Source organism: Hippocampus comes, unplaced genomic scaffold (genome assembly GCF_001891065.2).
Source record: "Hippocampus comes isolate QL1 unplaced genomic scaffold, H_comes_QL1_v1.1 scaffold177, whole genome shotgun sequence".
NCBI lineage: Eukaryota > Metazoa > Chordata > Actinopteri > Syngnathiformes > Syngnathidae > Hippocampus > Hippocampus comes.
The window spans coordinates 2,012,163-2,034,877 of record NW_017806158.1 but is presented as its reverse complement, the minus strand read 5'-3'; the positions used below and the strand labels follow the sequence as shown (position 1 = coordinate 2,034,877).

The window sequence follows — 22,715 nt, the reverse complement described above, 5'->3', positions numbered from 1 at the left end:
ATATATATATCCTTTATTTGTCCCCAGTGTGGGACAAATAAAGGATATCTTATCTTATCTTATCTTATAGCTCAAATAGATATAAATACATGTTGCAGCTCCGAAAAAGGAGAGCTGTGGTGTTGGTTTTTTAAAACGTACACTTTATTTATGCTTTTAACAGTCTCGACAAACAGACACGTCTGCGTCCGACTCCGTGCCTTCTCTCTTCTCGTTTGACTCAAGAGGCGTTCAAAGACAGCCTCAGAAAAACAGAAATTAATGATCACTTCACTGACACTAAAAAAAGTGAAAATAATGCACCAAAACAAAAAAATCAAGCGAGGAAATCACAAAATAAATTCTATGGGGGCGTTTGTGAACACACAACAAAGGAATGAATAACAAACAATTCTGAGACAGTCCAGTCTCATACATACATAAAGCATGTGTTTAATTCATTGTAAGTTTTATAGAAGGCTTTTATTTTTTTGCGGCTCCAGACATATTTGTTTTTTGTTTTTTTTGTCCTTTAAGGCTCTCTCAACATTTTGGGGTGCCGACCCCTGCCCTAAACTATCCTCGAAACAGTTTTTTGAGGGCTCTTAACCCTTTCAGGGACAGCGGTTACTACAGTGCACAGCTTATCATGTTATCAGGTTACAGGGTGCATGAAAGGGTTAAATCTACGACTCGAAACACCTTTGGTGCTATCAAAATCCAAATGATTTGGACTGAATTCAACTGGTGTGCACTCAATGGTACCTTGAACGTGACATGTCTTGATGTTCACCTTCCACCACACAGGTATCAGAAGTGCTTGATGTTCCATCGGTTCTGGTCCATCGATGACAAGCAGATCCACACGCAGTACAGTTCACTCAGGTCAATCGTGGTGACCAACTACGAAGAAACCATTAAGATGCCCATCAATGAACCCGCAGTGGGGAAAAAGAAGTCACAAATACAGGTGGGACATGAAACGAAAGCGCCAGCCGCATAATGTCTTTCACCACTGTAACAACGGTTTGATATCCTCGCACTTCCTGTGTCCACGCAGGAATATGTGGACTATAACGGGGGAGCGGGCGTTCAGCACATTGCCCTCAACACATCAAACATCATTCAAGCCGTGAGTGTTTAATCATCATCGAAATTCCAGTAAGCCGACAACACCTCGACTTCCAAAATCGACAAGTAAAGACATGTTTTGCAACCTCACCAAAAGATTGTGAACTTGCGCGCCCGAGGGATGGAGTTCCTCTCAGCACCTGACACCTACTACGACACCCTGAGGGAGAAGCTCAAAATTGCCAAGATAAAAGTGAAGGAGGACCTCAACCGTCTGCAGGTGAGGAGATGCCGATTTCAGTCGCATTCTCCGTTTTGCTGCCATCCTAATATCCACACTACTATATTTCCTTTCAAGGAATTGAAAATCTTAGTTGACTTTGACGACAAGGGCTACCTCCTCCAAATCTTCACCAAACCCGTGCAGGATAGACCCACCCTCTTCTTGGAGGTCATCCAGAGGAACAACCACTTTGTAAGTTTGAAACCACTTGACAAATGCATTTCCTTCAACTCGACCAAAACAAAACAGAGGTCATTGTTTTAGGGAATAAAGAAAAAAGTAAACATTTTAACAGTCGCCGTCGGTCAAAAAAAGATCAAGTCCGAAACCTTGGCGTACTGATAGATTTTAGCAGTTAAATCAAAATAATCATTAAAACAATCTTTTCCCATTGGAAAACAAAACCATATCCAGATTGAAGCGGTGGGTGTTCCAAGCAGACCAGGACAAGCTTTTATCTCCAGTAGGCTCGAGTATTGTAACGGTTTTCTGACTTGACGGACTCGAAAGAGCGCCAAACAGCTGCAGCTCATTGAAAACTCGGCAGCTGGGTTATGACCAGAGGAAAGAGATCAAAGCATTTTGCTCCAGTTCTAAAAGCTTGACTCCCAAGTCAGCTGTCGAATAGATTTTTTTGAAATTCTGAAATTGGTCTATAAATCACTGAATGGTTTAGGTCCTGAATATATTAAAGAAATGTTAATGGGTTATAAACCGTATTGTTACGGTTTTCTGACTTGACGGACTCGAAAGAGCGCCAAACAGCTGCAGCTCATTGAAAACTCGGCAGCTGGGTTATGACCAGAGGAAAGAGATCAAAGCATTTTGCTCCAGTTCTAAAAGCTTGACTCCCAGTCAGCTGTAGAATAGATTTTTTGAAATTCTGCTATTGGTCTATAAATCACAGAATGGTTTAGGTCCTGAATATATTAAAGAAATGTTAATGGGTTATAAACCCAGTTCGACTCTGAAGTCTGCAGACCCCGAGTTAATTAGCGGAGCCCAGGGTTCATGGCAAACATGATGAAGCAGCATTTGGCTGTTATGCTGCACACAAATTTTAAAGCATTTTGAAAATAAATGGAAAAAAAATCTGGTACTGTTGTTTTTAAATGTTGTATTGTTAATAATGTGAAGCGCATTCAGTCATCTTGTGTATGAAATGCGCAATGATAATAAAGCTGCAATGCCTTGCCGTACCATTGGTAGGCAGTTCTTGGGGGAAGGCAAATATTTGTGCCCCTTACGTCATGGCTCGGTACTAGCAAAGAGTACTAATTTTAATTTAATGAAGTACATCTTTATACAGAGAGCCCCCTTTTTTTTCTCCATTTTGTTTCAGTCGTCTTTCAGACAGATGTGAGGCAATCGGCATTCTTAGGCTGTAAGCATATCACATCCATTGCTTATCAATTGATACTGGAGTGGCGTTGCAAAATTTTTGCCTGGCAAGAGGTTTTGCTGTCCCTGAATGCAGTTCTGCACCAGTTTGAGATGGTCGTCCTGCTGCCCCAATTTACGTTATTCTTCGGCATAATTTACTACTAAAGCTTAACATGTACCGACGCTTTAAGCGGAAGATTGTGACGCTCACTAACTTACACCTTCTTCATTTGCAAAAAAAAATGAATAGATACAAATAAATAGAAAAAAAAGGAAATTTGCAGTGACTTTTGGAACACCAAGTGTACTGGATACCACATGGGCACCATGGGAGCCAACGGTAGGGCATCAAATCCTTCTTTCCCTCAATCGAAAGCACGTTTTTCAACTTTTTAAATTGCGCACCGACGTGACCACCCCCTTTGGCTGATTCACAAAGAGATCAAGTGTTGAAACTTTTGTTCAGTGGCATAACAGACAGTGATTAACACCTGTAGCTTCAAAGTTTCAACGCCATTAAAAAGAAGCTGAGCAGGTTGAACACCTGTTTATGGCTCCCACCCATAGCGAGCACTCTCTGACATGATGCCGCTTGTTAAAAGTTCAGTAAATCAATCACACACGTACACACGCATGCACAGATTAAAATGCTCCCCTCGTCACAACAAGGTTTTTGGCTCCCTGTTTTGGGCTCTGAAAATGCTGACATGTTTCATCTCCTCATTAGAAGATTGTACATCAAAGTTAAATTGATTACTCAGCTGCGTGCATGTGTTCTCTCTCTCCAGGGCTTCGGGGCAGGAAACTTCAAGTCCCTCTTTGAAGCCATCGAGATGGACCAAGAAGCCAGAGGCAATCTGACCGTGGTGACACCCAAGGGCCAGGACCAGGCCTTCTACTGATTCTGTTAAGCGACACATCTCAGAGGCAACCAACAACAACCTCCATTAAGTCATGTGCGGGAGTGCTGGCTGTCTCCAAGCGTTTGCCGTGACTTGGCTAAATAAAGATAGTCGCCGGCTAAGACAAGAAAGAAATACTTTGACAAACAGCCATTCTGATGATATTATCAACATTGGAGCTCCCCATGTGTCCAATGGATGTAATGCATCCCGCAATTCTACAGTACAGTACATGCATCTATTGGATTTATCTCCTTATTTACAGATATGACTTGAGTGAATTCAGCCATGAATAAAAAAGGAACTGCTGCGATTTGTGAGTGTTTTCTTGTAAGAGCTTTAGCACGATCAAACAGTTACTTCGCTATTTAATTTTCAAAGCAATGATTCTTCAGTAAAATTTTAAAGAAGCCGGGGGTGCTTTGGCTACCATAAGATACGATATTGAATCATTCTTGTCGATGAAATGAAACAATTCAAAGTTAATGCTTCCTGCTTCACATCCCTCCATTTCGCTACATCCATCCATCCATTTTCCGATCCGCTTTATCGTCACAAGGGTCGCGGGGGTGCTGGAGCCTATCCCAGCTGTATTTGGGCGGTAGGCGGGGGACACCCTTAACCGGTTGCCAGCCAATCATATGGCACACATCCGCACCCACACCCAAGGACAATTTAGAGTGCTCAATCAGCTTGCCATGCATGTTCTTGGAATGTGGGAGGAAACCGGAGTACCCAAACAACACCCACGCATACCCGGGGAGAACCTGCACGTTTCGCTGCAGTGTTTTTTTTTTTTTTGTGATGGGTGAAGAAGTAAGCGGAAACAAAAGACCCAATAAAAAAAATACCATGTGTTCTAAAAATTGTGTTTTTTCTTCTTTTCCCAAAATATTGAAAAACAACTCAGGCAATTTTGCCCTGTGGCTGACGATATCGTTCACTGAATCCGGGGAGGAAGTGGCTTATCTTCAGGCGACCAGTACAAATCACGTGGTGTTCCGCGAACATATGTCAAATCACAAAATTAACATAAGATAGCTAAATATATCTTTCTAATCTTCTTTATTTTGTTTGGCCTTTGATGTGTCACCATACGGTTTGTCAATGAAGCAACACGGTGAAGTCGGGGAGATATTTGTTCTTCTACTTTGCAACTTGGAATTCCCAGTTTGAGTCCCCGTGCACTTTTCCTGGAATGTAGCATCAGACCCCAAGCTCTCAATCAATCACCACTCACCACCTGAGTTGACCTCACCTATTTCCGTATTTGGCAGTTGCCTGTTTGGACAAAAAGAAGGAATGGAAAGCACAAACACTTTTTCAAAGGTACAGTAGGGGAGTAAAGGTAAATATTTGAAAAAAATACCGAACTACAGTACTTGACCTAATTAAGGTCCCTGGACTGGACGACAATCAGGCATATTTACACAACTTGCCTTTTTAGACTTAAAATATCCTAATAATTTTTACATGAACCCTTCATGAATGTTTGTGGATGACGGGAGGGAGCCCCAGCATACACAAACCTGCCTGTCACAACCTGAGACCTCTCACATACCTGTCAACTTTTCGGAGCGCCAACCTGTATAAACTACCAAAAAAATCCTTATAAAGAGCAAAAAATCCTTATAACATACCAAAGCATTTTATATGTCAAAATAACGGCAGAAAAAAAACCCACGAAATATGAATGATATATTTGTTTCCTTGTAGCACTTGCTTGTACACTACCGAAGTATGCAATGAATACTCTGCTGTTTTCAACTAGGAACCACGTGATTTACTGGAAAGTTACCGGAAATGAAAGTAGTCGAGTAGACTACCACCATTCTGGGCAAAAGCAAACGTAACTACCTGTTAGGAGAAAAAAAAAGAAAAAAAAAAAAGTAAATTTTCAGAATCCGTATGATTTGTGCGATATGGCCATATTCGTAAGATTCACCACAAAATCCGTATGAACTATGGCTAAACCGTATGAGTTGACAGGTATGCTCTCACCAAACGTGCTAATCGAACCACTTCTTTGCAATTATGCCCCGAATTATAAGGCATCTTTTTTTTTCAAGTGTAATATTTATGATTTGAACCACAAATATTATATCAGTGGTATGACGTTTTATGTTGCGGGTATGTTGAAAGATTCGTCGCTCGGCAAGATGTTCAGTTCCAAATTCCACTGAAGACGGCTGGCCATGAGGGTCAAAAAGCACTTGGTGAAGCGCTCCATTTAGTCAACTTGGAGCGCCTTGTTGAGTACACGATCGTATGTCAATCGTTTAAATCGCTAATTTTATGGAATTCAGAAGCTGCTAATCTACACTAAGGCCGAAGTAAAGCTGTAATTCTCTTTATTTGTAAGAGAATGCTTCAATAAAAGTCAACCAAATTTGATTTACAGAAACACATTTCAACAATGGCCGAAAACAAGTATTTGCCTTCTTAGTTGTTCTTTACGACGACGACACGTGACACAAAGCGCTTCAGTATTCAATTCGCAACATGATTGTTGATTTTCAATGTTTGTTTCTGGTATGTTGACCCTTATGTAGCTAAATGAGGGAACCACTGTTTACACACTTAACTCCGTTTAATGCCGCTGCAAACCTTAACAATAAAACATGGTTACCTCCCGGATTGTGTCAATCTAAACTGAGCATGATAGTGCACTATTTAGAGGTACCACGCTTGGGTCACACTGGGGGCTGTCCGAGTATATATCCGGACTTGCATGTAACGTATGAATGTTTGTCATACAAGAAAAACATAGCCATTTGATTTATTTCAAAATAATTTATTTTCATATAATTGGAATGAAGACAGGTTGATACATTTGTGATGGTACTGTGGTTAGTTTCCATACAGAAAAAAAAAGACCTATACAGAAACCACCCTTTCAAACCTGGACAAAATGGATAAATATATATTAGTAAATAAATACATCAGTGACATGTCACTGTATTGAAATGTTCTATTATATATATATTTGTGTATATATATAAAATACAACACTATTTGTTTCTGTTGTATTCTTTTTGTACACAAGTATCGAAAATATACTGACAGATAGATCCCTTTGGGTTTTGGAGAGATTTTTTTTTTTTTTGCACTCTATTAAAAAAAAAGGCAGTGTTAAGCTTAAAATTCTTGCAAAACATACACAAACAGAATTGTTTAAAATTGTATGAAAATTCCGTGCTCTGCCTTTTTGGGCTTGTTTCAATTTTGTTTTATTATTTTTATAATATGTAGTATTTTTTCTGGATTTTGTATACATGTGCTTCACCCAAAGTGCTGGTTTGAATTCAGTCACATCCATGGCAGAGAAAGCGACCAGGGATTAAAAAAAAAAAAAAAGAGGCAAGGACGCCCGGGTTCTTTAGCTGAGATTAGTGTAAAGCATGTTCAAAGGTACAGTATTTCTCCATGATTGTCCTTTCGAGTCCAAAATGATTACCACTTTCATTTTACTTCAATTGGTGGAGGCGTAGGAAAAAAGGAGACGTTCGAGAAAGGCACTGTTTGGATTTGGCCTCCTTGGCTGGCCATAGAGAGCAGAGAACATCTGCGATGTGGCTCGTGAACGCGTAAGGCACATATGAGGCTCCGCTAAGTGCTACCAGTTACATTGCAATGCCCGCGAGCTTTTAACGTCAATTGGCACGAAAGTATATTAGCGGTAAAACTGCCCTTTGTCAAAGTTAAAGTAAGGCAAGGCAAGAGGGGCCATGAGAACTACTACCAGACTTGCACGGAGCAGGGGGAAACTGCAAATGCGGAGAAAGAGGATCGGTCGTGCTGTGGTTGAGTTGTATGTGCAAAGGTCAAGTGTTGAGTGGCTAAAAGGGCGCAGAGCAAATCAATGGCTGGGCGACTGTCAACTTGGTGTAAGTTGCTAACGCATATTTGACAGTGACAAAATACGACGATGGGTAAACGTCGACCAAGGTATTTTAAGGGCCATGCCGAAAAGCAACATTTTGCTCTGTGAATGACCTCAAGTTGCGGGTATTACGGGAAAAGCATGAAAATGTTATGTAACTAAGTCAAAACTATTGCAAGAATAAAGTTGTAATATTCCAAGACAAAGGTCAGAAAGTCACGAGGAAAAAAAACAAAACACTTTTTCAACACAAACTCAACTGATCATGGTCAGTGGTAATATTTAAAAGACAAATATCATTTTCACAAGACAAGCAGCTGCTATGTCCCTCTTGAAGCATGCCATATATTAATATTTGTTGAACACAAATCTGGTTGGTGATCATACAACTCCTCTAAGAAGTAATTTCACGTAGGCTATGTGTGACAAAACAGTGATCCTGTTGTGTCGAGAACTCACATGAAAGCAAGCATTTTGCAGTTCAAGTAAAAGTGAAATATTTTTTTCCACTACCTATGCCATCTTTGTCCTCATACAATCCAAAGATGTCATCGTAATTTATTTTTTAATTTTCACACAAATGTATTTTCTTCTTGTCAAATTAAAACTCTTTATCGTATTATTCATGATGGTATGCTCAGAATGTTTTTTTCCCTCTCAGATTTAAACTCCTGTTTGTAAAATCCTGATTTCATCTCGTAAAAACAACTTTTGTCTTGAAATAATTCTACTTTATGCTTGAAATTGTTCACTTTCCTCCTTGCAAGAATAACCTTCAAATATTTTGACTTGGAGTCACTATTCTATTCTTATAATTGCATTTTTTTTTTTCTGGAAAGGTATTTTTCCCAATACAGGGGTCCTCGGTTTACAATTTCACATGACATTTCGCGGTTACAAACCTCACGTAGCTTAAAACGATATCGTCTCGGGGCACAAGAAAGCACGTTTGGTGACTTCTGTGTGCTTACCGTTTTTCCATTTCATAGGTGTCACTTTCGTACAATTTTTGGTTCATGTTGCCACTGTAGGAAAAGAACCGAGGAGCCCCTTTATTTTATTTTTTTTTTCAGTGGGGCCCCCACTTTTTAACCAGATTTGATTAAACTGAATTACTGAATTTCCACTGTTTGGCAATTACTGAGACATTCAGCACCTCCCTCACTGAGGCGGGCAACGGTTGTGATTCTTGGGGACAGTAGCAAAATTCGGCAGAGGTAGTCGGGGTTCGTTCAAGGTCACAAATGTTCGCAAAATCTTTGCCAACAGTTTAGGTAGTTGTTCTTGTTGCAAATAAATTTTGCTCTAAAGTATAGGCCAACATCTGCTGAACATCTGGCAACCGTTCAAGCGATCATTTGCGAGCCCAAACGAACCAAAACAAACCCGGTCCAAAGTGCAACGTTCGCTGCCTTCGTAAATACTTGCAATTGTTTGCCGCTCACTGGGACAGGGGCTTTCCTCAGAATCCTCCCCGAATGGCCGTACCTCACTGAGCGGCGAAGGTTTGCAAGTGTGCATGCCCATACCGAAGTTTGTTTTTTCATCAGGGTCCTTTCAAGCTCGCAAAGACGTTTGCCAACAGTTTTAATGATCTCAATTTTTTTTTCTTGTCGGAACATGTTCAAAATTTGGAAAAACTTTTTGCGGCTGGCAAAATTGGTTGGGAATGTCTGGCAAACGTCTTTGCAACTGTTCGCAAAATTGGATTGGGAAAAAAAAAAGACTTGCACAAACTTGCAAACCTGTGCTGCTCAATGAGACACCGGTTTTATAATTAGTTTCATGCATCATGGCAACAGCATGTGGCACTTCTGAGCTATGGCACCCTGCAGTAAAATCTGCCTCTCGTCAGGCTTTATACCACTGGTATTAAGAAAATTTAAAGGCACTGGGTGTTTTCTAAGGTTACAATGTCAAACAATTTTGAGGAACTTCAGTTGCTGGAGAAGATTGCGGGGGGGGGGGAGATGAGCTGAGCAGAAAAGATCAAAAAAGGTCATCCCTCAGATGCAAAGTGCCAAGGAGACAGTTGCTTGTCATGGTGGCAACACTATTCAGTCATTTGGACAAATTAAAGGAATATTGTACCAAAAACAAACCAAAAAAAAAAAATAAAACCGCGCACAAAAAATGCTGAAAGGAGCTGCCATTATTGAAGTGCTGTCTTGAAAACAAGGCCCGCGGAAGGCTCAGCAACCTCACTGAACTTTCACCTGAATCAACCTTTCCCTCTGCCAAATTAGCAACATGATATCTTTTTAGGTTGTGGGAGATACTTGGATTTGATTAAAAAAAAAAAAAAAAAAAAAAATAAAACCGCGCACAAAAAATGCTGAAAGGAGCTGCCATTATTGAAGTGCTGTCTTGAAAACAAGGCCCGCGGAAGGCTCAGCAACCTCACTGAACTTTCACCTGAATCAACCTTTCCCGCTGCCAAATTAGCAACATGATATCTTTTTAGGTTGTGGGAGATACTTGGATTTGATTAAAAAAAAAAAAAAATAAAACCGCGCACAAAAAATGCTGAAAGGAGCTGCCATTATTGAAGTGCTGTCTTGAAAACAAGGCCCGCGGAAGGCTCAGCAACCTCACTGAACTTTCACCTGAATCAACCTTTCCCGCTGCCAAATTAGCAACATGATATCTTTTTAGGTTGTGGGAGATACTTGGATTTGATTAAAAAAAAAAAAAAACTACAGCAGTACCTTGAAAGAAAACCCTGTGTGAGGCAAGACAAATTCTGAGCTGAGGTAGGCTTAGAGAAAAGTTTGATCAGCTGAGGCTCGACTCAGCAAGGAGGAAGATGTCGATCACGTGAGTGAATGAATGAAGGTACCGCGGTGAGCAAAATCAAGTTCTTCTGAATTAGGTGAGCCACGCACACGTGGAGTCTGACCCCGTGAGTGACAACAGCCAGAACAAGAGCCCCTTTTCCCACTCTTTCCACACTTTAAACCCTTTGTGGGGGTGTTCCCATCAACTCCGGATGGTCATGCAAAGCAACCGAATGTGCGTTAGGTGCTAATTTGTTTCGTGATTGAGCCCGGAATCTCGTCATCAAGCATTCGAAACAAAATGATGTTCATGAGACACTCTGAAGAGGGAATCCAAGACTTGGCAAGCAGAATGACTGTACGTGGCAGCAGGCAAGAGTGCGAGCAACTAAGAGGATCATCCATTCTGGCTCTGTATAGCAGCGTCATATTAGGGAAACAAGTTCTCACACACCGGACTCCTCTTCAGATCCTGCGGACACATCAGAGAAAAGTTGAATTTACACATCGACTTGGATAAGAAACAACGGCTCTTCAAAGAGTCTGTCGATAAAGGAGAATATTAGATACGTCGAAGTTAATCGTTGTTCTTATAAGGCGGGAGAAACTCCGAAATGATGACCGATAATGATGACTCACGTGGCAGATGCGCTTTATGCCTTTTTTTGGAACACTGTCTATTGTCAACTAAGTATAAGAAGTTAACCAATGTAAAACATGAAAAAAAAAAAACCATTGGTGATGCTGCGCTTCGATGAGATTTTGTTTCACACAAAAAGTCAAAATCAGAGCAAAATACAGCAGAGAATTCACATTTTACACTGAATAAATTAAGGCCCACTGTGGTTGAATTCTAAATTGCATGACCCGAGTGACATTCAGCTTCAGAGGTTCCCCTGTATTTGTAGATTTACAGCGTCACGGATGTGTCTCCGCATTTATTTTTTGATGTATTTTGATGTCATCGTGATAGCATAGACAGAGAATATCTGTGTGTGTTATAACATTGGCAGACATACGATTATCAACATCTGGAAGGGGCCTGATTCCGATATTGGATTCCACTGCTGTAATTTATGCTGCCATGACACATAATTTATACATGTATATAAAAAAAAAAATAGAATTGTGCCAGATGAACGACGCGCTTGAAATGCAACACACAATATATCATTGTGAGCATAAGCTGGCAACAAAAAATGATCTTGTCATAAAGCAGACTCATCCTTTCCAAAGTTCAATAGTTGGTCGTGTTCAAATGGATCAAAGAAACTGACAACACTCACCCTGATTGTGGTACATTTTTTGGCAGTATAAACAACTGTCTGTGTTGCGGTCTGCAGCAAGGCCATGCTGGGACCTGCAAGGAGGTCTCTCAATAGAGTTCTTGGTCCCCAGGAGATGAGGCTCAGAGTGGGCCTCCTGCACCCGCTTTTGCCACACAACATGGGCCCCGGCACAGCAGGGCCAGTCGTCTATACCTCCCGAGTCCAGAATTAGAGGTACGGGAAGGAGGGCGGGGTGCAGTTCAGGGGGAGAGCAGCAAAAGCCCGAGCTTTGGCCGAAGTGGATGCGGACGCTCCGATCATCCTGAAGGTCCAAGCTCTGGTGGAAACGAACAGAGGGGTGGTCTCGCACACAGCTCCGTCCGAGAGCTGCGGGTGAGTGTCCCTGGTGGCAGCAGTGGGTTTGTAGATGTAAGGGGATAGAGGACACCAGGACAGAAGGCCCCGAAGATGCGCTCGGGTCCGGATCCCGACCTTCTGTCCCAGAAACGGGCAGCAGATGTGTACAGTCTGGTTTTTGGCACTGGCAGTGACTTGGCTTAGGGGGGGCAACGGGTGAGTCTTTATCCAAGACGAGTGCAGGAGGGGCTGTGGCCGCACCGGCCCCCTGCTCCTCATCTGAGCCTCTGCTTGGGTCCTGGCTGTGCTCCCCATCATCATAGTGGTGGTGTCTATGGCGGTGGTAGTGGATGTGGCTAAACACAGTCTGAGGTTGCTCCTCAGGGCAGCCAACTTTGTTCACCACAGAATCCAGAGACCTGGGCCGGCCCTGGGCTTCCACTTCGACGGAGCCCGGCCCGTAATACACAAATGGATCGTAGTCGCTACTCAGTGAGCTGCGGAAAGTGGACCAGCTGCCGTAAACTCCCTGCAAGGACACGTCAGTACAGTTCAAAACGGAGTCGCTGGAGGAGCCGTGGCACGGCCCTGAGCTAGAGTCACTCGCCGGCCCGTCGGCCAAATATCCACTGCGATCCGTGTGGTAGCTGCCGCCGGAGCAGCTGCCCTCGTCCAGTCGACCATGGGCCGCCGCTCCGCGGCTTTGTGGGGTGGCTGAGGCGATGTGGTGCACTCTGGAGTTGGAAGCGCTGCGCTGAGCTGGGCAAGATGAGCGGTAGTTGTGACAGGACCGGCGGGGGGTGTAGTGGTGAGTAGAAGTCCTGCAGTTACCGCCAGTCCTATGGGGCCTTCTGGGACCCTCTGCTGGAAGGTGGTACCCACAGGGGACACCCAGTGGCCTGCTGGTAAGCAAACGTAGGGTTTGGTTGTCCATGGGAGAGGAGGAATTGTAGTGGCCAACAGAGGGATACGAGCCCGAGGGACCACGAGGATAAAGTGGCCTCATAGAAAATGGGATGTCATGCTGGGGGAACGGGTGGTTTCGTGGACTGCTGTAAGGCTGAGGGTGGAGGAAACGCTGTTCTGGACTGGATTGGTGTCTGTTCCTCTGGGCATGCCTCTCCGCCCCTGTGGATTACAACCATCGTTACAAGACATGCTATGCTATTGTTTGGTATCTATCGATGCTCATTTCTGAAATTCATAATAAAGTGATGCCAAAGGATAATAAATCACAAAATCTAAAAAGAAATTTGATGACCAATGAGAAGAGGCAACGATACTTTTAGCTCCTACTTTCCAGTCATTGGCCGTATCATTTGGTACACCTGCATAATCTAATGAGTTAATAATAACAACAGCATTGTGCGATGTCGTATAAGGCGCTGTTTCCAGACGTCGACTGAGCTAAGGCACATGTCAACCCAACACCACCCCCCAACAAACACAAGACATAAATAAATAAACAAACATCACAAAAAGTGGGTTCATAGATTGATTGATTGTCAATGTGCCATGGCATAGTGGTTGGAAATTATTGGTATGATGCCATCAAAACAAAACACGTTCAACTGTGACAATGTCTAGGTAGACGTCATTGGAAATCAAAACGAACCACAGAAAAAAGCTCTCTGAGAGTACCAATGAAGGCGTGGATGCAATCTATTTCTGCGGTCTGAGTCAGTGGAAAACTCTTTGGCAACAAGATGAGAAGAAAAAAAAAAGGGACTTTCTTTCTCATTTGTAACGTGCCGACTTCATTCTCCGTGAACCAGGAAATACGCTGCGAACTAACCGCCCGATGAAAACTCAAACAAACAGCTTTACCTTTGTAAATAGGTCCGCCTTTGCAAAGAACTGCGCTCTATTAAGTAATGTTCTAGTTATTTTTTGATCCAGCTATTGTATCATAGATCTCATTAGATTATGTGCAAATGGGCTTTATCCTCACCCATGATGTTGTGCATGCACAGAGGACAGGTGCGGTGCTGTAGCAACCAGGGATCAACACAATCTTTATGAAACTCGTGAGCGCAGGAGATGATCCTGAGATGCTTGGGTTAAAAAAAAAAAAAGGGGGGGGGAGAGATGAATGTTAATAAGAACAAGTTATATCAGTGGCTGGACAATTCATTAAAATTTAATTGGGATTTTGATTTTGGCGTTTCTCGATCTTAAAATGATTATGGTGCCAAACATAGGCAGTATACTGCCCCTAAGAGGCCACCGCACACACTGCAGGAATGGCCATTATTTTTAATCCGTTATTTTTTAATTGTTATTATTTTAGTATATTCTTACCGGTATTTTACTTTGTTACTTATTTATTTTCTCTTTTCTCTTTTCTCTCTTCCAAGTTACAGTATATTTAAAGTGGAATTCTCAAGGATTCAAGGAAGTTTTATTGACATTTCCATGAGATATGGGCACGGAATATGATACCAAAAGTCTCGTGTTAGCCCAGGATGCCCCAAGACTTGTGCAAATAAAATAAAGAACAACAAAATAAGATTAAATAAATACGATTAAGAGATAAGGGAGATGCATATTAACCGTTTGAATGTGTGCAAAGATGTAATGCAGCAACGGGGTTGATGTGACAGAGGTGTGGCTGCAGGTTATGATGGTCGGAGGAATTGAGTTTTGGGAGTTGAATTAATACTAACTAAATCATCAATTTTAATCAATCATGATTTCGACATCACTCAAAATTAATTGTGACTGTTATTTTTTTTTCCATAATCATCTAGCCCTAATTATTTCTTAAAGCACAGGAGGCCCGATGCTCAGTTCCTCTTACCTGGCCATCCTGGAACTCCTCCAGGCAGATAGCACAGACTGGGGTGGAGTTGGAGCTGCTCGCTGAACCCCAGGCCCCACGGGGGCGCTGTGAGCCTGAGCACCCCTGAGAGATGTAGGTTTTGGTCTCCAATCGACTAATTGCCCGCATGGTCTGCTGATGCACCGAGTCCTGCATGAGTGAGGCTACAAGTTAGAAGGCTTACGGAAGGAAAGGCTGTTTGAGCATTTAGCCGATATCCTTGATATCCTGCTGAATTAAGAACTATAGTAGCACGCAGATGTCAACGGATATCAGGAATATTGAATACATGCTAAAATGGCTTTCTGTAAAGGTTGACATGTGTAAGAGTGTTTTTGGTTTCACTTACCCAAGTTCTACTGGACTTGCACTTGTAGCGGAAAGCAAAGATGAGGATGATGGTCACGACAGCAAAGACAATGGTGAGCAGGATACCCACGTCATAATGTGGCTGAAAATGGAGCAAATATTAATTAGAATACAGACTGCATCGTGCAATTACAAAAAAAAAAAAAAAAAAAAAAAAGGAGGACAACAGCCGCCACATGCTGTCCATGCAAATGTTTGTAACATTGTAATAATACATTCTCATGTATACAATAACACACTAAAAGTCCATTTAGCACAGAGATTAGCAATATTGGCTCATGTCATTGAAATCTCACAGTTCAAACGTTCTTCCCTGCAACCCTTCAACCCCCCCCCCCCTCCCCACGACCTCTCCAGCCAACAAATGAAAAGTCTTGCAGCTGTGTGTGTTTGCGTGCTCTTGTGAGCCTGTGCTTACCCACTTCACCAATATCTCAATACGAACTTTAGCCTCCTCGTTCTTGTTGACCAGAGCCATCAACTCCTCCGCATCCTCAGCATCCACCAGCACGACCGGGCGGGGAAGGGAGTCTGTTTCTCTCAGCTGAATGACAGTTGTGCAAATAAGCAAGATGCAGAAATACCACCAAACTAGGGATCATCTTTGTTTTGACATAAGTGCAGGTCCTAGCGCTTTCACACTGACCTCGACAGCCGCGTTGACATCATCGCTGACATCGAAAATAACCGCCTGAGCTCCCTTTTCCAGTGCCATGCGGGCCTGCAGGAGGAAACACAGGACGAGGGTTATAGATGCACATCCACTATTTTTCCGACATCTTTTTACTTGATGCATTTGAACAAGAATATCTCTCCTTTCCCTTCCTCAAGCCCCCGAACCCCAGCAAATGACAACATGACATAATAATGATGCAAAGATAGAAAAGGGAAAGTCAACCATGATTCGGATTTAAATTAACAGAATATAGTGATTACAATCTTGGGGACAGAAAAATGAGCAGAAAAAAAAACAATTATTATTGAGAAAAGTCAGGTAGTCGCCCATCTAGCACCTCAACTAAGAGAGTTTGTTGACTCCAAGAATGTTTCCTGCCGAACGTGTTTGGTCTTAAAACCCACCAACTTCCCAAATTCTCCATCTAATCTGACAAAACAGAGATAAGCTGTATTTTTTGTTTTGAGTTAGTTCTCATTTAGCATTTTTTTTGTAAACCAGTTCACAGTGTTTGCAATGCTAAGGGGAACACGCTGCTTTGCTAACAAATGCCTGGGCCAACGCTAGCAACTCCAGCTACGAAATAAACACAACATGGAGTTGTCTCAAGTTACCAAAATGTTTTTTTTTTCTGTTTTTATTCAATACGAATATAACATATACATTGCTGACAAAATAACTGGCATATCTGCCACTTAAGACAAAAATGAAAGCACGGAATGCTCACTAGGTGGCAGTCATGCAATGACAGTATGTCCTTAGCACATGTTCGGCTCCCCTTTGAAAATGTGTTCCTGGGAATCTCATGGCCAGAGTACCAACTTGCTGCTCGGCCAAAAACTTTCTCATAACGTTGAAGAGCGTGACTGTTATTCCCGAGTGGGGGGGAAAGAAGTTATGTGGAGTCACGCAGGCAGAATGACGGCAAACAGAGCGGAGTCATTTGATTGTTCACACGTTAAGACTCAACAAACGACTGTAGGTCATTACCTATCCGACAGACTTACAAAATATTTAATCCTCCGATTATTTATTTGTTTGTGCACGCTTAAGGGACTGCTCTGTGTGTGTCATGACAAACATTACAAGTGCCCGCATTCTGCTCAACTGCTTTGCATCATTGTTCAAAATAAGCAGTGCTTACTAACGCAGTTAATTTCATAAAACAAGGCTGCAGGACCCCATCAGAAATATCACATCATCAATAACTATAAAGTACCAAAAAATTAACCAATAGTTATTTGTTAGACTGACTAATAGGTTACAATGTCATGATGATTGTCACATATCCCCCCACCCCCCACCCCCAACAAACCCTATGTGAAGATACCACAGTACATTAGTACAAATAATTTAAACTCCAAAAAGAACAATATTAAAACATTCGTAATGTCTTAACAGACCCTTACACACTGACATACCCAGTACAGTTAGTCGCACCAAAGGTGTAAGAGGTGCAACCAGCGTTTGGGTGACTGTGCCTTTCTGGTGTGCTCACACAGATGTCGTGGCTTTGTGCATTGAGATAATTCAATGCATGATGACAACAACATCAATGTGTGGGACAAGAACAATCATTTTCATCACAGTAGCGGTAGTCTTGCAGGATAAAATTCCCACTTGGAAAGTGGCTTCCTCTGATACTGTACAATCGTGGGGTCCTCTGATACAACATGGCTGGCAATTGAACTTCAAACTGAACTTCTGCAAATCACCAAAAAGCTGGCTTTGCTGTTTAAGGTCACTTTCAAAAAATGTCCTCCGTAGCCATATTTGATCAAGCCATGAGTTTTAATGAAAACGAAAACGATACCTGCTCCTGCCTTTTCCACCTTAAAAAAAGCCCTAAAAACCGAAATTCAGGTCAGTTTGATTTCAAACTATAAACGAAACCACATTCGACTGTCTCCAATTTGTTCATAATGCCAACACAAGATTCCCCCCCGTATAAATTCCATTTCAGCCACATCACTTGGTACATTTGAGGATTCCGTCCATGATTTCCAAAGTTCACTTCCAGAGACCTCAATGGTCGTCTCCACCATGCTTGGTGTATTTGGCGTCATTTTATTGTCCTCTTAGGTCACTGCCCTCTGCCTTTCACTTAATGTCCTTTGCACAAGATTAAAATGGAAATTTGATCGAGCCTTGCAGTCTGTATATAATCCGAAGAGGATTGGACGCCACACACATAGACAAGGATAAGATCCTCGGTCCAAAAAAAGGTTTCAAGAAGAAGATTTAGTCAAATGCCAAACGGTACAGAACAGTCATCCCATTCATTGCTCATTGGCAGATATTTGACGTTTCATGTAACAGATGCATATATTTTGTTGATTTTCTTGTTGGATTCCTGTCTGTTTTTTCCCCCAAGCAGTTGCTTGTTTACTCATTCCTCTGTCTGGCTCTCAAGTGAGAGCCTTTTATCCCAACGCAGCTGCATGATGCAGCTGAAAACATTGCTAAGAAAGCAATGAGACCAGAGTGAAGCAGTCAAGTTCGTGAGTTGAAATACAACAATCAACCTGGCAGGGCACGTCAGATAAATATTGGTCATTGTTGCGATTTTTTTTGTTTTTTAGGGATGAAGGCGGCAGGGCAGAGAAAAAGTCACGCGCTCCCTTCTCAACAGAGGTGGGTTGACCTGAGAGGCCATCTCTGTGTGAGGGCGTCTGCGCTTTCAACAATGTTTGTACTATCGGCCCATTCTACAAAAGCTCACAAACGCTTTTCACAAGCATCGCCAGAGGAGAGCGTGAAAACAAAACGCCACCTTTTCATCAGTGTTTCATCACATGCCGGCGAGCGACAGGCATCTCGCTGCGTCTAATGAGGAGACGCAAGCAAACTGAATCCGCGGTGCCAAATGTTCACAGGACAGGCAGGCAGACTCAGGTTTAAAAAAAAAAAACATCACTCACTTGATCCATTTCACAAGTTAATGAAAAACCTAGTTTGGTGAGCGACAGCACTGAAGGCCGAACATTATTTAACACTTCAAAAAAGGGAAAGTTAATACATGACAAGAAAGGAACAGACACTTCCTTGATTACATGCAATATTGTTCACGAATCCCTTCTACGCTTGTGCCCTCTTAACACATAAATTGACAGTAAAATGCTCACTTTTTTTTCTCCTCTAATCAGAACATTTGGGGTCTAACACAGACAGAGTGAAATGTTTGAAATACTTTCTTGCAGGTGAATGCTACAGTGGGCAGGTTTGAGCGTACATTGTAACATATACCTTTGGCCTTACTGCCTCTCGTATTAGAAAAAGGTCACAAGCACACTCCCTACGTCTCTGCTGTGTGACGCAGCCGGAAGTCACTTATGAGATCTCATTCCAGGATTGAAAGCGGTTCTACTTCATCTTTACGTGTGCAGAGGATAAACATAGGAATACACTTACTGGACAAGTAAAGACACCCACTACGATAGATCAAAATGCAACAGACATGGCATTCGTCAAACAGTCATTCTGGTTGAACAAGAGAGAAAGTGACTATGGGGTTAAAAAGTCACAGCCCTTACTGTTTTCATATGAAAAGGAATGGTGGGACAACAACCACTTAACATATGTATATACTGTGAATATAATAATACAGTACTCTCTTGCAACCCACTGTGTTATTTGGATCCAAGTAGATATTATGTCTCCGGTTGGCATCGTGACAACTTTGTGGAATTGCACTATAATTCATATCTCACTTTCATCCACATCTGATGAAATGTCTCTTTTGCGAAATAGATGAGCGGATATTCCTAGACTACATTCGGAAAGTCTTTTGGGTCACTTCAACCACCCAGTGTCGTGGTTTTGCCACACTCCCCCCCCCCCCGCCAAATTCTGATTCCTCGTCCGACAGCAAAGTACAATTGCACAGAAACATAAAGAGGTTGTGGTCCTTCAGAAAAGTACAAAAACATTATTAACTACAAGGAGAGCAAGCAGTATTCTTTTCCTTGCCAGGGCCGCTTGTTGCTAGGCAGAGATTCGAGCGCTCAATCATAACTGCCCCATTTGCCAAAAAAAATGAAGGCTACATGTGAGCCGCAACCCCCGGGCTAAAAAACTGCTCCTAGCTATCGAGTTTTTGCACTACAAGTTTATGAGATAATTTTATGATTGCACATTACTTTGCAATTTAATCACTGCTCTGTATTAATAATAAAATGTGTATTACAAATGGTGGAGCTGCCCTGCGAATGGCACGCAATCAGTTTAGGGGCTAACCACCACATGCGCAAGGATAGATGGGACAGGCTCGATCTTGCCGATGACTCGAGTGAAGATGAGAAATACAGAAAATGGATGGAGCGCTCCATGCATCAGCTACGTCGACTATTGAAATGTTGACGCCATGATGTGAACAGATGTTGTTGGTGACCACACACACATCGAGCCAGTGATCTGCCCTTTCCTTCAAGGGGTGGCCTGCTTGAGCTCAGCCAACGCTATTTGTTTACATCCCTGCTCAAGTGTGGTCTGCGAGCCAGCGAGCTGGCATCACATCGTGTTCTCCACATGGCAAAAAACGACCCAGTGAAAAAAATGTCTTTCTTTCGCATTCACAGGGGTCATTCCAGCACTTTATTTTGAAGGTCACGTCACGTGTGCAGATCTCGCTATTTGTTGTGGGTTTAAGACATGGGCATAGTCCCTTCATTTTGCCGGCATGTCCCAATTTCAACAAAAACGCACAGATCCCCACAAGAAAAATACTTCATGTTATGACAATCGTATTTTGTTTTTTCTTCTTATTTTCTTAACATAATTGAATGACAATAGATAAATCAGATATTGTGCCTTATCCACAGTTAATGGGCTCTTCTCAGTTTCGGTATGATTGTGCTTATTGAAGGGCGGTTGGGGGGAAGATGGACCATTAAATCTTCGTTGAATGAATTTGGTGTGGAATGAAGGTAACTTGACAACCTTATCAAACACTTTTGAGATGAAAGAAGAAATCTTGTTGGAAGTCTTCAACCAGAGCCATATTTTCGCCACCACTTATTCACTCCCAAAGACGTTTTTAAACGTCTTTTCAAACTTGGTCACAAGAAAAATACTTCATGTTATGACAATCGTATTTTGTTTTTTCTTCTTATTTTCTTAACATAATTGAATGACAATAGATAAATCAGATATTGTGCCTTATCCACAGTTAATGGGCTCTTCTCAGTTTCGGTATGATTGTGCTTATTGAAGGGCGGTTGGGGGGAAGATGGACCATTAAATCTTCGTTGAATGAATTTGGTGTGGAATGAAGGTAACTTGACAACCTTATCAAACACTTTTGAGATGAAAGAAGAAATCTTGTTGGAAGTCTTCAACCAGAGCCATATTTTCGCCACCACTTATTCACTCCCAAAGACGTTTTTAAACGTCTTTTCAAACTTGGTCCAGAATTGGCTGGTACTGAATGAGTTAAACATTTTTAGTTGAAAAAAAATATATCTATATCTATATATACAATTTATATTGAAGCAGAAAGTATATATAGATCTATATCTACATATAAAATTTATACTGGAGCAGAAATTACTGCGTGCCTCTTTGGGACCGACCAACGCAAGAGTGCTCCTCCTGTAAGTTTGATGACTTTGTGGCTATGCTGTGTGGACATGTGTCTGCTGTCCTCCGCAGCTGTCCCCTCTTCTCACATAAGACAACGCAGGTGGTTCTAGTCGGTTCAAATACGAGTGTAAAAAGGTTAGGACCAAATTGTGACATGCCAATTGGTATGTGTACAAAAATTCTGTAATTTTACTCATCTTTAGACATTCCTCTTTTTTTGGATACAGTGAGAATTTGCCAATGTCATGTTGGACATTTCAAACAACCCCGCCCACCTTAAAAAAAAAAAAAAGCAACCTGACTCATTATACTTTTATAATCAATCAAGCATACTGCTTCTTGTGGGGACCATGCAGGTTCTCTTTTCGGTGTGACAACCCACATCATTCAGTGCAGAGGCAAATTACACAGTGGAATCCTCCGTGTGGCGCGACGGAGTGAGAGTGAAAGAGAAAGGCCTAGAGGCGAGGGGAAGAGTGAGGCGTGCATGCTGTGGTTCTGCCGTTGCATTAAAGTATCTAATGACAGAGTACAGAGCTGTGTGCCTATAGGCCCAAGGCGGGACTCTCCCTGCCCTGTCATTTCTCCAGAGCGGCTCGGCACACGGCAAGCATTACTGCGGCCCAGGGACACGCCGCTTGGCTAAATGAGGAGCAGACAGGGGTGTGGGCGCGTGGTGGTGATAGCAGGGTTAAATGGCATTGAAAACAGGTGCAGTCTGCATTTATGTTGTGGACATTGTGTTTGACAGGTCATCCACTTTAATGTCAAGAATTTGACCCACAAGGACCGCTGCACTTTTAACGTAAATAGGAAACATTTTTTTTTCCTTTTCATCTCTTGGGTTCCCCCTGCGGTTATCAAGTGTAATATGGCACAAAACTTCCAACTGCCTGCATGTGTGACATTAGCCCCTTACAAGACCCAGGTTGTCTTATCTTGTGGGACACCAAGAGAAGAACCACGCAATCAAGGGTTTTGAAAAGCAAATTCATCATCTTCCAGGAAGGGCAGCAGTGCATAAAATATGCTCAGTGTCAAATTCAGGTTTATGATGTTAGCCGTCCTGTAGCATCCATCCATCCGTTTTCAACACCGCTTAACATGAACAGTGTGGCCGGGGGATAGTTAGCATGCCATTTCCATTTGTTGATGTGACCCATGGTTAGCACAAATGTTATCTTATTCATAGTCACTTGCCTGGTCTTTCTGTAACAGTGTCTTGAATTCTAATCTTATGTTAGTATCAGTTTCAAACATGAACTCAACAGGGTTGACTGTTCACTTTGTGTGCTCCTGGTCAACAGAGATTATCCTGAATACTTTATGATCGTAAAGACAAAAAAAAAAACACACACACACACAC

The 22,715-nt window shown here is 42.2% G+C and overlaps 2 protein-coding genes across 2 annotated transcripts in view; one reads left to right on the top strand and one right to left on the bottom strand.

Annotated features, from left to right (window-relative positions):
* hpda (4-hydroxyphenylpyruvate dioxygenase a) overlaps nt 1–3,931 on the top strand; it is an 8,989-nt gene extending 5,058 nt beyond the window's left edge. Inside the window, exons 10-14 of the mRNA XM_019895217.1 lie at nt 787–949; nt 1,040–1,111; nt 1,208–1,330; nt 1,409–1,525; nt 3,505–3,931. Of these exons, the coding sequence (XP_019750776.1) occupies nt 787–949; nt 1,040–1,111; nt 1,208–1,330; nt 1,409–1,525; nt 3,505–3,618 (589 nt within the window). The 3' untranslated portion in view covers nt 3,619–3,931. The remainder of the gene's footprint in view (nt 1–786; nt 950–1,039; nt 1,112–1,207; nt 1,331–1,408; nt 1,526–3,504) is intronic.
* A 6,255-nt stretch (nt 3,932–10,186) lies between these two features.
* Nucleotides 10,187–22,715, bottom strand: part of rnf43 (ring finger protein 43) — an 84,799-nt gene continuing 72,270 nt past the window's right edge. The window contains exons 3-9 of the mRNA XM_019895167.1: nt 15,740–15,814; nt 15,512–15,637; nt 15,074–15,175; nt 14,704–14,874; nt 13,855–13,957; nt 11,565–13,031; nt 10,187–10,750 (exon numbers count right to left, since the gene is read on the bottom strand). Of these exons, the coding sequence (XP_019750726.1) occupies nt 10,725–10,750; nt 11,565–13,031; nt 13,855–13,957; nt 14,704–14,874; nt 15,074–15,175; nt 15,512–15,637; nt 15,740–15,814 (2,070 nt within the window). The 3' untranslated portion in view covers nt 10,187–10,724. The remainder of the gene's footprint in view (nt 10,751–11,564; nt 13,032–13,854; nt 13,958–14,703; nt 14,875–15,073; nt 15,176–15,511; nt 15,638–15,739; nt 15,815–22,715) is intronic.